General features: G+C 37.6%; 1 protein-coding gene and 1 long non-coding RNA gene across 2 annotated transcripts in view; one reads left to right on the top strand and one right to left on the bottom strand.

The window, feature by feature from the left end:
* Positions 1-12,169, bottom strand: part of LOC135073035 (probable phospholipid-transporting ATPase IA) — a 121,429-nt gene that overhangs the window by 44,716 nt on the left and 64,544 nt on the right. Inside the window, exon 3 of the mRNA XM_063967045.1 lies at positions 1,888-2,014. Coding sequence (XP_063823115.1) covers positions 1,888-2,014 — 127 coding nt within the window. The remainder of the gene's footprint in view (positions 1-1,887; positions 2,015-12,169) is intronic.
* Positions 332-986, top strand: LOC135073037 (uncharacterized). Its single transcript, XR_010257566.1, has 2 exons — positions 332-527; positions 703-986. It is a non-coding gene; the product is annotated as an uncharacterized LOC135073037 (long non-coding RNA).

Here is a 12,169-nt window from a genome sequence, read left to right on the forward strand (position 1 = left end):
TTGGCGATCCTCAAAATAACTTACTCAGTTGGGACCATTGACAATACTTACTTATGATGATAAATCTCAAGTGATTATAATGACACGAGTTTCAGTTCAATGATACTTTAGAATTCAGTGTGAAAGTTTTTATGACGTTACCACTTTCACAGTCTTTTAAATACATTCTTTAAAAATCGACGACGAGTAATTAAAATGCATTTCACTTTCAGTTTGATTTGTTGTACAAATCCGTATCGCGTCCATTGTATGCTCACATTACTCACGTCAAATTTTATCGATTGGCGGACTTATTATTGACTAACAGCATTATTGTTCTTGTCAGCTATTGGCTCTGTGCACGATTACAGCGCCAACTAGCGTCCACAACTTTGTGGGCTCTGTCACATTGACATTTAGGTCGTTATTTGTGAAAAAATATCGAAATGAAAAAATAACAAATATTTTCGACTAATAAATTGTTGTGATACCACGATTTGGGTGGAAAAAAGGTTTTGAAATCATTTTGGTCATTCAAATCAAATGAGGTAAGTCCAAAAAGTGTGTTTAATTTTGATTGAGTCAGGGTTTGTTTACTTCATTTATAGTTGTAGTTTTACAGTAAAACAAAAAGAAAAAGCTACTTTAACGGTTTCATTATATAACAGTAAATATATTTAAATGTTCCTGTATCGCTAGTAATAAATTAAATATCATTTTCAGATCGAAATGAGTATTGTTTTGAAGACCGGGTTTGTGAGTGTTACAATATCAAATTCCAACCACAGACCGTATTTAAAGGAAAGTTGTTGGTATTGGCTGGACCAAGTCCGAGATGTAGAAGAATTAAGAACAAAACAAGGGCAGAGTTCAATAATTCACGCTCTCATCATAAGGCAAACATCTGTGCACAACAACTACTGTGACTCATTTTTGTACTACCACGTTGTATAGTCTAGTTATTTCCAAATTGTAAACGGCTATTAAACCAGCCCTATCGAAATACAGTCCACTCTTTTATTTAAGGACCCTTTTCATGTGATTAATTAATGATATTAAAATGTATTATGTAGAATCGCTTTGCCATTGACAGATACATCTGATGACAGAGCTTACATTATTTCTACTTTTGACCACCATGAGCGCTGCGATAGATTATGTTACCCCCACCTAGTACTTCGCACCCAGCGAATAAGTGATTATTCTAATTATGAAGACAATTCTCCCGTAAGACAAATTCTTCAATCCACTAGGGAAGAATGATTGTATGGACGTGTGACATGACGACAACATTGTATTCATGACAACAAAGTTAATAAAGTTTCGATTATTATTGTATTCAATTTGACTTAAATTATTATGACTGCATTTTTGCATTTGTCATAGTTATTTTCTGACCATTTGTCAGTAGGTTTACAGTTTGTTTTTTTTTCTGTACAGTTCTCCAGAAAATAAATAAGTTCCGCCTTTCGTCTTTGCTCACATATCCACGACAAACTTTGAAGATTGAGTGGTACCGGGGCAAAGCCAGGCGCGGATCCACCGTTGTGGGCACTGTCTGGGCATGCCCACAACCCTAATTTGCTTGTTTTAATTATGATCTATTGATAAGATCGATAGGCATGTATACATACATGTATGTCCGGGCATGTTACATGCAGTTACAATGTAGTGATCCAACTCTCAGTTTGCTAATTTTTGGTGGCTGTACCCACTACCTTTTTTGAGGGCTGGATCCGCGCAGCAAAGCAAAGCTGGCTAGTTTGGAACCCGCGACGAATTTAGTATTTTTCATGCAGTAAAAGGACGTTATAAGTAAGCACTATAAGGTGTCAAAAGAATATTAGAAGAGTTGCAGTTGCCTCTTTGGTACCAACTCCAACTCGCTAAGTACCGCGGACTCCATACCTATATTTGGCGGTGGATATGCTGTTGGAGACGAACTTCTGCGGCTGCGGGTGGTTGATGAAGATGACGCGGTTCTGGTCGCCGGGCGCGCCGTCCGTCACGCCCGAGGTCGTCGCCTCGTCCTCGTCTGGGGGCAAAGGGAAAGTTATTTCAAATGGGAGACATTGGCTTTGGAATGAAGAGTTTATAGTATAGAAGTTCCACACTACGGCCAGTCTGATAAGGAACTAAAAATATGTCTAATCGAAAACGAAATCAGACTCAGCGTAGTAGATCTGTCTAAAACAGGTCTGTTACTAATTGTTTTTGAGCAATACCACAATACTGGTCGCGGGAAGAGCCTGGATGCGGGCAGCGCAGGACCGTGCATTGTGGAAAACCTTGGAGGAGGCCTATGGCCAGCAGTGGACGTCATTTGGCTGAAACGAACGAACGAACGAACCACAATACTAAATGTTTAGTATTATGCTTAATTATAGTCAGCCGAATATGCATGTTCTTGAACCTCACAGCACCTGCACCGGTAACTAACTTACCTCGAGGAAATACAAAAATGACTCTTCTTTTATCACTTCTATAGCGTAAATAGTGACACAGAATTTGATAAATTGACTGATTTCGCCTGCTGATCCCTTTTGACTTCATTTCGAAAATGTTTAAGCTACAGTCAAGTTAGTAAGCTAGCGACAATTCAACGACAAATCCAAAAGCTCAATGAATATCGAACAACATTTTTCTAGTTAGTTTTTTATCCAACAATAGCTTGAACGCAAACCTATCATTACATGTTTGAAAGCAGAATGAATAACCTACGCAACCGAAGTGAAATAATAACAAGGTACTGGAATAAATGAAATGAAAAATACTAGGCAAATGGAGTTTACTTTAAATATTGTAACATCGGGTGTAATTTACCTAATGAAGACTTTATTTATGTTTCCTATTATGTACTTTCAAGTATACTGCAGCACACTAAAAAGTAGCGTCGACCATCGAACAAGTATAAAAATACATAATCTGATGGAAAGATCTGAATTTTGTAACTTTTCATTTCATTTTAATTAGTACAATATTTACAGTACCATGATGCAAATTGTACTCTTAGAACTTCGATTAGTTTCAAAAGCAATTTACTAGTTTGTAAACAAGACTAAGTATCGATTGAACTTGTACTGATACGGATCAGCTGATAGTGATAGTTTGGCCTGCAATCGGCTATCAGTCATCGCTCCCGCATAGCATGCGACATGCAACCATCGGCCTTGTCGCTGTCATTGGTCCTACTATTTTACCATTCATGCGGATCGCGACACGCTCGGCTGACGTTGCAATGGAAAACTGATGACGTGGCGCTCAGACAGTTTGACCTGCTTTCGATGTGATGTCTGTACAATGAATAGACGATCGACAGCACATAAAACTTGTGGAAAAATTACACCTATGACTGTGCCACAGTGTGAGTAGGTATGATGTGACATCGTCCATAATACATATTCGTAAGGCTCGTTTTAGTGTCACGCGGACCGTCCGGTGCGGACCCGCTCCGCACAGCCAATCTGTATGAACTACTAGGGAGCGTTTTAGAGTAATGCGGTCCGGAGGAACCGCTCCGCTCCCTAGAAGTTCATAGGCTGGTTTTAGTATCACGCGGACTGTCAGTGCGGATCGCTACGCACAGCCGATTTGTATGTAATTGTGAAAACTCGGGTTTAGCTTTGGTGCACCAATATAATATCGACTAATAATAAGGAGCACAATCCTGTTTGAAAAAAAAACTGCATCTGCACAAGAAACCGAATATGTCATTGAAAACATTCCATGCATGATCAAATAAGGTGAACTTAGCATGGTTGATTCACGCTTCTTCCCATAAACGGGTGTCAATGTCATGCCTGTTTGATAAAACGATTAGATACAAGCAATAAAGATTTATATTTACTTAAAGTTGTGACATTACAACATTCGCTATCTGAAGCACCAATTGATTGCTTTGATGATAACTTGATAAGATTGTAGCACACGCCCGACAATTAAGTGATTAAGTAGGTAGTATATTTTGATAAAGCTATTATTTTTCTATCAAACAGCCTAATATGATGTATAATCATTAATCTCTATTAACATCATCAGCGACTTTCTGAACACCCTACCCTTGACGTGATAAGTGAATTTGCAGGCAATCACTCTTTATTAAAATAAAATGTGAAATTGCAGCGACCGAGAGTAAGCTATTTCCTAACTCATCCAGACACCTGTTGATCCTCGTCATCTACCTGGAATTGGTTTGGTTGGCGATCAAAAACTTGCCGTTCTTGACGCCACTAATTGCAGCTTGCACAAGTGACCTCCAGACATCAAGAGAGACCTTTAAAATACCGGTTTAACTGGGTTAAAAATATGGGATCACATCGATTTGAATATTCGTGTTCATTTCATTGAGGAATCTAATCGATCATATTGCATCCTATGTAGGTAGGTACTTATGACATTTATTTTTTGTCAATTGCCGAAAACTGATGACTGCCCTTCCTGGATCACATCATCATAATGACGTATCAAATCGATCACCGCTATTAACGAACTCTGACACATCAATACATTCGACATGGCCTTCATTTGTGTACCATGAAAGGCCGCCTACAGCAGCTCAGAATCAGTCTGGCGGTTAAAGGTTACAACAACAGTCAATGAAACATTACATTACATAACAGGAATAGTAAAAGTAAGTAAAATAGTAAAAGAATAACGCACACGGTAGATCTTTCCGTGAATCTATTTTGTAATCATTAGATCCACCAGAGTGAAAACTACTGTACAACTAGACGGAGAAAGGAAAAGTAATCATCATTCAAAAAGGCCTGAGTTCAAGTACCTAATTATAGACAAAGTAAAGGGATGATGATCATTATATGGAAATGGATGGTCCATTGGCGAAATCAGTCTTGGTAAAGTTCAGAACAAAAATACAAACTCCGTTTTGATAAAATTGAAGGGCACGTGGGACATTATTATTTACTCAGGTTTGTAGGCCGTAACCATTCCAGTCATAATAACCGCTATCACGGCAAATGTTTATTTAGGTGACTGCAAGCGATAGCTAGTAGGGCTTATCTTTCGTGAAACATTCATTATTATTAAAGTAAGTATGCCTTGGAGCAAGAAATGAACTTTTATAGCAACTATTAGAACTTATAACTGCATCAATTACTCAGGTATCAATAATAAATAACGAAGCATGTCCATTGATGCACCTGTGACACGTGAATCTACTGCTAACATGTTTTTGGACGTTGCTGGTATTTTCCCGTAACATTGTAAGTGAACTGATTCATGGGTATTCAATATTGTTGGACAAAACTATCAGAATTGGAGGCAATTATGGGGTTGGGGACCTTTACGTGATCCCCGAATCATAGTCTAGATTAAAATTCGCTCTCTAAAATAGAAGGCATTTTAGCTAGTCACTAAGGATGAACTAAATCGATTCTAACAAAGGCAGCATTATATTTAATCGGGCCGTTTACTGTTTGGAACACTTAAAATAAAAATGCACTTTGGGGAACAGCGCACGGCTCCGTCGTAGATTAGTATCTAGCTGAAGCCGCCCGCTTGAGCCAAGGCTAAGGTTGCCAGGCGTCCGGCTTTTTAGGGACTTGTCCGGCCTGTCCGGCTTTTGTTAGGCTTTTGCCGCGCCAGGCCAAAGTCGAGCCACAGAATCATATGAAGCGCACGCATCAGGATGTTGGTTAGCAACCGATAATGATAGTACTCACTCATGAGCTGACACTAATTCACTAATCACCCCCCCCCCCCCCCCCGTCACATGTCCGGCTTTTGTGGTAAAATGTCCGGCCAAATGAAGCACAAAGTCCGGCTTTTGTTATTTTGGACCTGGCAACCCTAGCCAAGGCCGAAGAATGTATCCTGCGCTGACCTCCACGATTAATGTAATCAGTTTTCATGGCTGTTCAGTAGAAATTACGCCATTACTGATAAAAAGAAAGTAGTCAGTAAAGTTTAACACGTAAATTAAAAAAGGAACCAATAAGACATAAACGAACTCTAGAGGAAAAGTATCCCGTTGATTTGATTCTTTGGCAACTATAATATTTCTGTGATAAAAAAGGGAATAAAATACAGTAGAACCGTTCTAATATTATTTTAAAAACTCGCAATTAATTTAACCGAATAATGAAAAAACGTCTTCAACATCGCAACAAAAAACATGTTGTAGCTTGATGCCTCTCAAAATCAAATACACAATTCCTCGCGATCGTCACCAATTAATAAGGTGCCACTGTCATGAGTCAGTGGATTCACGAATTTAAAGGAAGAATGTATAGAATTCGTTCTGCAAAAATTTTGCATTCGGCTTTCTGCTCTACCCGTCTCATATTCACGCGTGGCATGAGCAAGATAGAGTCGAAATATGGTAGTCATTTGGCGAGATAGACCCCTGAAACTTAATTACCGACCTCGTTATATCCTCGCAGAGCGGTTTGATAAGGAAATGGCTCGTTCAGTGAATTGATATCACGCGGGGACTCCCGGGGGACTCCTAGTCGTGTGCGATAAGTGTGAGTCATGGTGGAACCTCACATAACTAATGCAGTTAATTGTGACATTATTATTATGACACATTATGTTTTGGTATGCGTTTCAGAATCGAGATTGAATACCTAGATCTTGCGGTTTTATTCGCGAGAGTAACTAGTAAAATACATGAAAGCGTTACATAAACCACGTTCGATAACTGTACATGTAACTCCTAGTGTGGTTTATGAGTTTTGAGATCGTTCCGTAACAACTAATTAAACCGATTAAACTTTCTGGCTAGACCTTCATTACTATTACAGACATGACAGCAAAGTTCAGAAGAAAATATTTAGGAACGCCCAAGCTCTTAAAATAGAAACGAATTTAGTAAGTAGGTAAATTCACTATTAAATTAACAAGGACTGACGAAGCCGTTACACCTCGTTTCAGCTGCCTTGAGCACTGGGAGGCGCCGCGTTACTCCGCCTCAGACAATTTGCATAAAAACATGAGCATTTAACGGACGTTTTTGATATGAAATGAAGACACTAATGAAATTCTTGTAAAAATAATGCTACGGTTTAAATAACATCTGAGAAAGTTTTCCAAATCACAGGAATCCACTGGTGCTGGTGGTAGTCTTGGGATTTGGTGGAGAATATGGTGGTCTCCAAGTTGGTGAGAAAATCGAGGGAAGCAATATAAACGTTCGATAGGAAATAAATGTTTCCGTGTTGCGAAGCAGACATAGTAGTGCTAAGATCCACGTATTTTTAGACCTATGTAACTTAGAGATTACGAAAAGAAACTGGTTGCTGGCTGAGCAATCTTCAATGACCAACTCATTTGTCAACTTAAGTTTCTTGCCGCTTTACCCTGCTGCTTCACAAATAACCTTACAGGAAAAACGACATCAACCAAGAAGTAAGCAAAAGCCACGTGCAACATATCAGCGACCGGCATCCGGACATTCGCATCCGGCACGACAGTGACCCGGTGGATGGAAATAGCATCATTTCTTGTGTCGAGTCCTTGCTTGGAGTTGGAGACGCACATAAAATAATGCCATCTAATCCATCGACCTTGGACTAAGTCAAATGGTTTTGCAGGAACTTCCCTAAATTAACCCGATAGGGAGAGCCTATTTTACACCATTTTTTTCCTACAAGGGAACAAACCTTTAATAACAATGACATAATAAATATTTTAGTCTCAAATCTAGTAGAGGATAATGAAGCCACGCATATGCGCACACGTTACCTTAAACGTAACGCTACTTTACCGGCAAAGGCATCAGGGTCAAGTATCACACTACGGCGCACAGTAGTTTGATTTTAAAAATAGGTGGACATACGATCGAAAGTCATAATTTCACCGAAACAAAAATTGTTTTGGATAGCATTTTGAATGCTGATCAACATTTGTCATTATACATTTTTCGATAAAACGAGCCTTTCATGCTTAAAAAAAATATGACAAGAAAATTTGTATGGAGAAAAATCATTTTTATTTTTTTTCTGGCTACTGTTGCAAACTGTAGCGGTCAAACCTTATGTAGTCGTAAGTACCTATGGTGCCGAATATTACTACATAAATACTTTTTGCGGGCACGCGCGGCGAAGCGAGTAATGGACATGCAAAATTTTAAATATTTTTATTTATGGATTATTGATTTTAATGCACTTAAAGTAATTATTAATAGAAAAATATACTTAGTCTAACTTACTACAGCCCCCTATTACCTCATTTCACGCCAAAACCTTTCAAACTAGAACCTACGTTTGTAGGTACTAGGTAGCCTAAGTCGAATATTGACAATAAAATATTCACTACTGGTCTACTGGTTATGGTGTAAGGTAGATTAGGTAGATATCTACCCTTTACCTAGCTATATACCTACTTCTTGGCACTTATAATACCGACAGACATGATTAAATAAGTCTTCAAGCAAGAACCCTTGACTTCAATGGTTATGAAAGATTTTTTTACTTTCTAGAGTAGTCCTGAATAGATCCTTAAATCATTTTGACTGACATAATCGATTACAGTAGGTAGTGGGTTCAGTAAGAGTTTCAACCCATATAGTAAACAATACATTTTTATGGCTCTTTATTCAAGTTAGTCGAATAATTCCATCATAAATGGGAATATCCGTAACCCTCCTCCACACATTATTCATCATCCATCATCATTTCAACCTTAGGACGTCCACTGCTGAACATATGCCTCCCCCAATGATTTCCACAATGGCCGCTTGGTGGTGGCCTGCATCTAGGGCCTTCCTGCTACTTTAATGAGGTCGTCGATCCACCTTGTGGGTCCTACGCTGCGCTTTCCGGTACGTGGCCTCCAGAACCTTGCTGCCCCATCGGCCATTACTTCTGCGTATTATGCCACTTTAGCTTGCTAATCCGTTGGGCTATGTCAGCGACTTTAGTTCGTTTATGGATCTCCTCCTCATTTCTGATTCGATCTCGTAAATAAACATCGAACAATCTCTCCATAGCACGTTGTGCAATTTTGAGCTTATTTATAAGGCCTATATTGAGAGGTCACGTTTCCGAGCCGTATTGCAGATCCATTATGTACACATCTACCTATAGTTTTATATGCCAACTAACGTACACAAAAACTGCTGATACATGATGCAGATAATGTGATAACATTTTGGTGTACTGCATAACTGCCTATTGGATTCTTTCGGAAAAAGTAAGTATGTGAGTGTCTTTGATTATTTTGAACACTCTGTTCAAGTTATGTGAATTAGGCTAAAATATCTTTTTTGATTTTTTTTCGAACGAAGATAATAATTGAAGACATGAATGGAAGAAGGTGATTAATGTCGGATTTCAGATTTTTCTCAGTTTGATGATTGGATAAAGGTGTTATATTTCAAACCTTATGTTTGAAAAGAAGGTGACCTACTTGATGAAGGTGTTATGTACGTTATCTTTTTAAAAAGATAAAGGGAAAGGAACTCACACCTCTTTAAAGAAGCCAAAAAAAAGAATATTTTTGCGAAAGTACAAGACTATTCAACAGAAGAACTGGAAATTATTACAGTTCTATCAAAATTGAAACTATCTCGCTACCTACTGTAATCGATTATGACAGTCAAAATGATTTAAGGATCTATTCAGGACTACTCTAGAAAGTAAAAAAATCTTTCATAACCATTGAAGTCAAGGGTTCTTGCTTGAAGACTTATTTAATCATGTCTGTCGGTATTATAAGTGCCAAGAAGTAGGTATATAGCTAGGTAAAGGGTAGATATCTACCTAATCTACCTTACACCATAACCAGTAGACTAGTAGTGAATATTTTATTGTCAATATTCGACTTAGGCTACCTAGTACCTACAAACGTAGGTTCTAGTTTGAAAGGTTTTGGCGTGAAATGAGGTAATAGGGGGCTGTAGTAAGTTAGACTAAGTATATTTTTCTATTAATAATTACTTTAAGTGCATTAAAATCAATAATCCATAAATAAAAATATTTAAAATTTTGCATGTCCATTACTCGCTTCGCCGCGCGTGCCCGCAAAAAGTATTTATGTAGTAATATTCGGCACCATAGGTACTTACGACTACATAAGGTTTGACCGCTACAGTTTGCAACAGTAGCCAGAAAAAAAATAAAAATGATTTTTCTCCATACAAATTTTCTTGTCATATTTTTTTTAAGCATGAAAGGCTCGTTTTATCGAAAAATGTATAATGACAAATGTTGATCAGCATTCAAAATGCTATCCAAAACAATTTTTGTTTCGGTGAAATTATGACTTTCGATCGTATGTCCACCTATTTTTAAAATCAAACTACTGTGCGGCGCTGCTTTGAAGCGTGTCAGCCAATGTCAATGGCGACCACTAGAGGTGACTTCAGTGTACGTGCCACAGGGCTTTTCTAGAAAAGGCAGTGGCGAACTGCGACTACCACTTTCTTTTTTCGCGTGATTAAACTGGCTTTATAGTTTGCGTGTTAATAGTGATTCCTGTAAATTAGATTTTAATCAAATTACTTACTTGGTTTTAATAGTTAATGGTTAACTAAGTAGGTATTTGATTTGCAGAGTAACAAACAAGATTAAAAATCCTACCAAAGACAAAACGCTGAGTATAGGTAGTCAGCCTTTTATTGCAATAGCATCTAAAATCGATTGAGCTATTAAATCACAGTCGACCAATAAACGTTCGTACGCTAGACTAATTTTATCAATTGACTAAATGAACACGAACATTCTATACAGTACCTATAGAGACAGCCATTTCTATTTTAAGAAAGAAGTGACAAATCAATGTCCTTCTACATGGATCAAGGACAAAATTCCCGGAAAGCCTATTTCTCTGACGCCGGGAAAAATATTATATTTAATTCGTCGGCGGCGACTCTCAGGCGGCGCCACAGCAAAAAGCTAACGCAGTATCACGTATCGACGGTATCGCGTTAAGTACGCAAACCTACAAACTCTGATCACCATCTCAGCTTAAACGGGACTATTCCCACCTCTCGTTCCCACCACTGCAACTCCTGTGTAGCCAGGATCTACAGCTTGACCGCCACAAAAACCCAACCAATGAAGGTCAAGTTTGTCCCGGGGGAAAGTTAAACTGTCATTGGACCCGCAACGAAATTAATCAGAAGGATATAGGAGGAGTTAGAAATTAAGGTTCGACTTCCCTCCATTGCAAAACGGATGACAGGTGACAAACAAAGGTTTAAAACCTCAGCATCTCAGCTTGTGTAAAATGAATACTAAGCTATGTCCACTTCCATTACTGTATAATTAATTAATATATAGGTAGGTATACCCTATGACCAGCCAACCAGTTACAACTAGTTTTGGGTGTGAATAGCCTACTGTATCTAATTTTATTGTGGCATCAATCTATAATCCATAAAGGTCAGAGGTTACCTAAATAAAGCTAAAGATAAAAATAAATAAATTATTTTAGTAATCATTCACACTAATTAGTTAGGCCAATAAACTAACCTTACTTGTGCTATGATTAATTATTACACAAACTTACAAAAATAGAATTCTAATTAGAATTCTTAAGTATTCTAATTAGAATTAATAATAGAATATAGAATAGAAACCTTAGGTGCCATTGTAGCCTGTTGTAGCCAGTAACCAGTTACAAATAAATAGCCAAGAAAAAGCCAAAATAATACATAAAGAAAATAATATTTCCTTGTGTGTTATTTAAATAACAAAAAGAAGGGAAACGTTGTACAATAAGTGCTACCTAGTCAGCCACGATGGACAATGTATTTAAATACCTCAAAATTGTTGGCACTGGCAATATTAATAGATATTTAATTTTGTTAGACGCAACACTCAGTTAGTAAAAATTGGGGATTACTAATGTTTGGCCAAAAAACGTTTCCCAAATTATCACATCGCAAACAACGTTTCGCAAATTTTCATTTGGCAAATTCTCATTTGACAAAACAACTTATAGCAAACTTTTAATTCGCAAATGCCGTTTTTGGCATATTATTGTTTAGCAAATTATTGTTTGGCAAAGTATGTTTTGGCAAATGTTTCATTTGGCAAAAATATTTCACGATACACTATTTACAAAATAATTTGATTGGTGCATAGAATGGAGTACAAGTTAACAAGTGGTTATTATTTTGTTTAGTGGGTAGTTAATATTAAATTTGTTCTATATTAATTTTTCATATTTCATTCTTTTTATCGAAATTTCCAAATGATTCATTAACAATAGAGGTGATTCTAGC

Source organism: Ostrinia nubilalis, chromosome 7 (genome assembly GCF_963855985.1).
Source record: "Ostrinia nubilalis chromosome 7, ilOstNubi1.1, whole genome shotgun sequence".
Classification (NCBI taxonomy): Eukaryota; Metazoa; Arthropoda; class Insecta; order Lepidoptera; family Crambidae; genus Ostrinia; species Ostrinia nubilalis.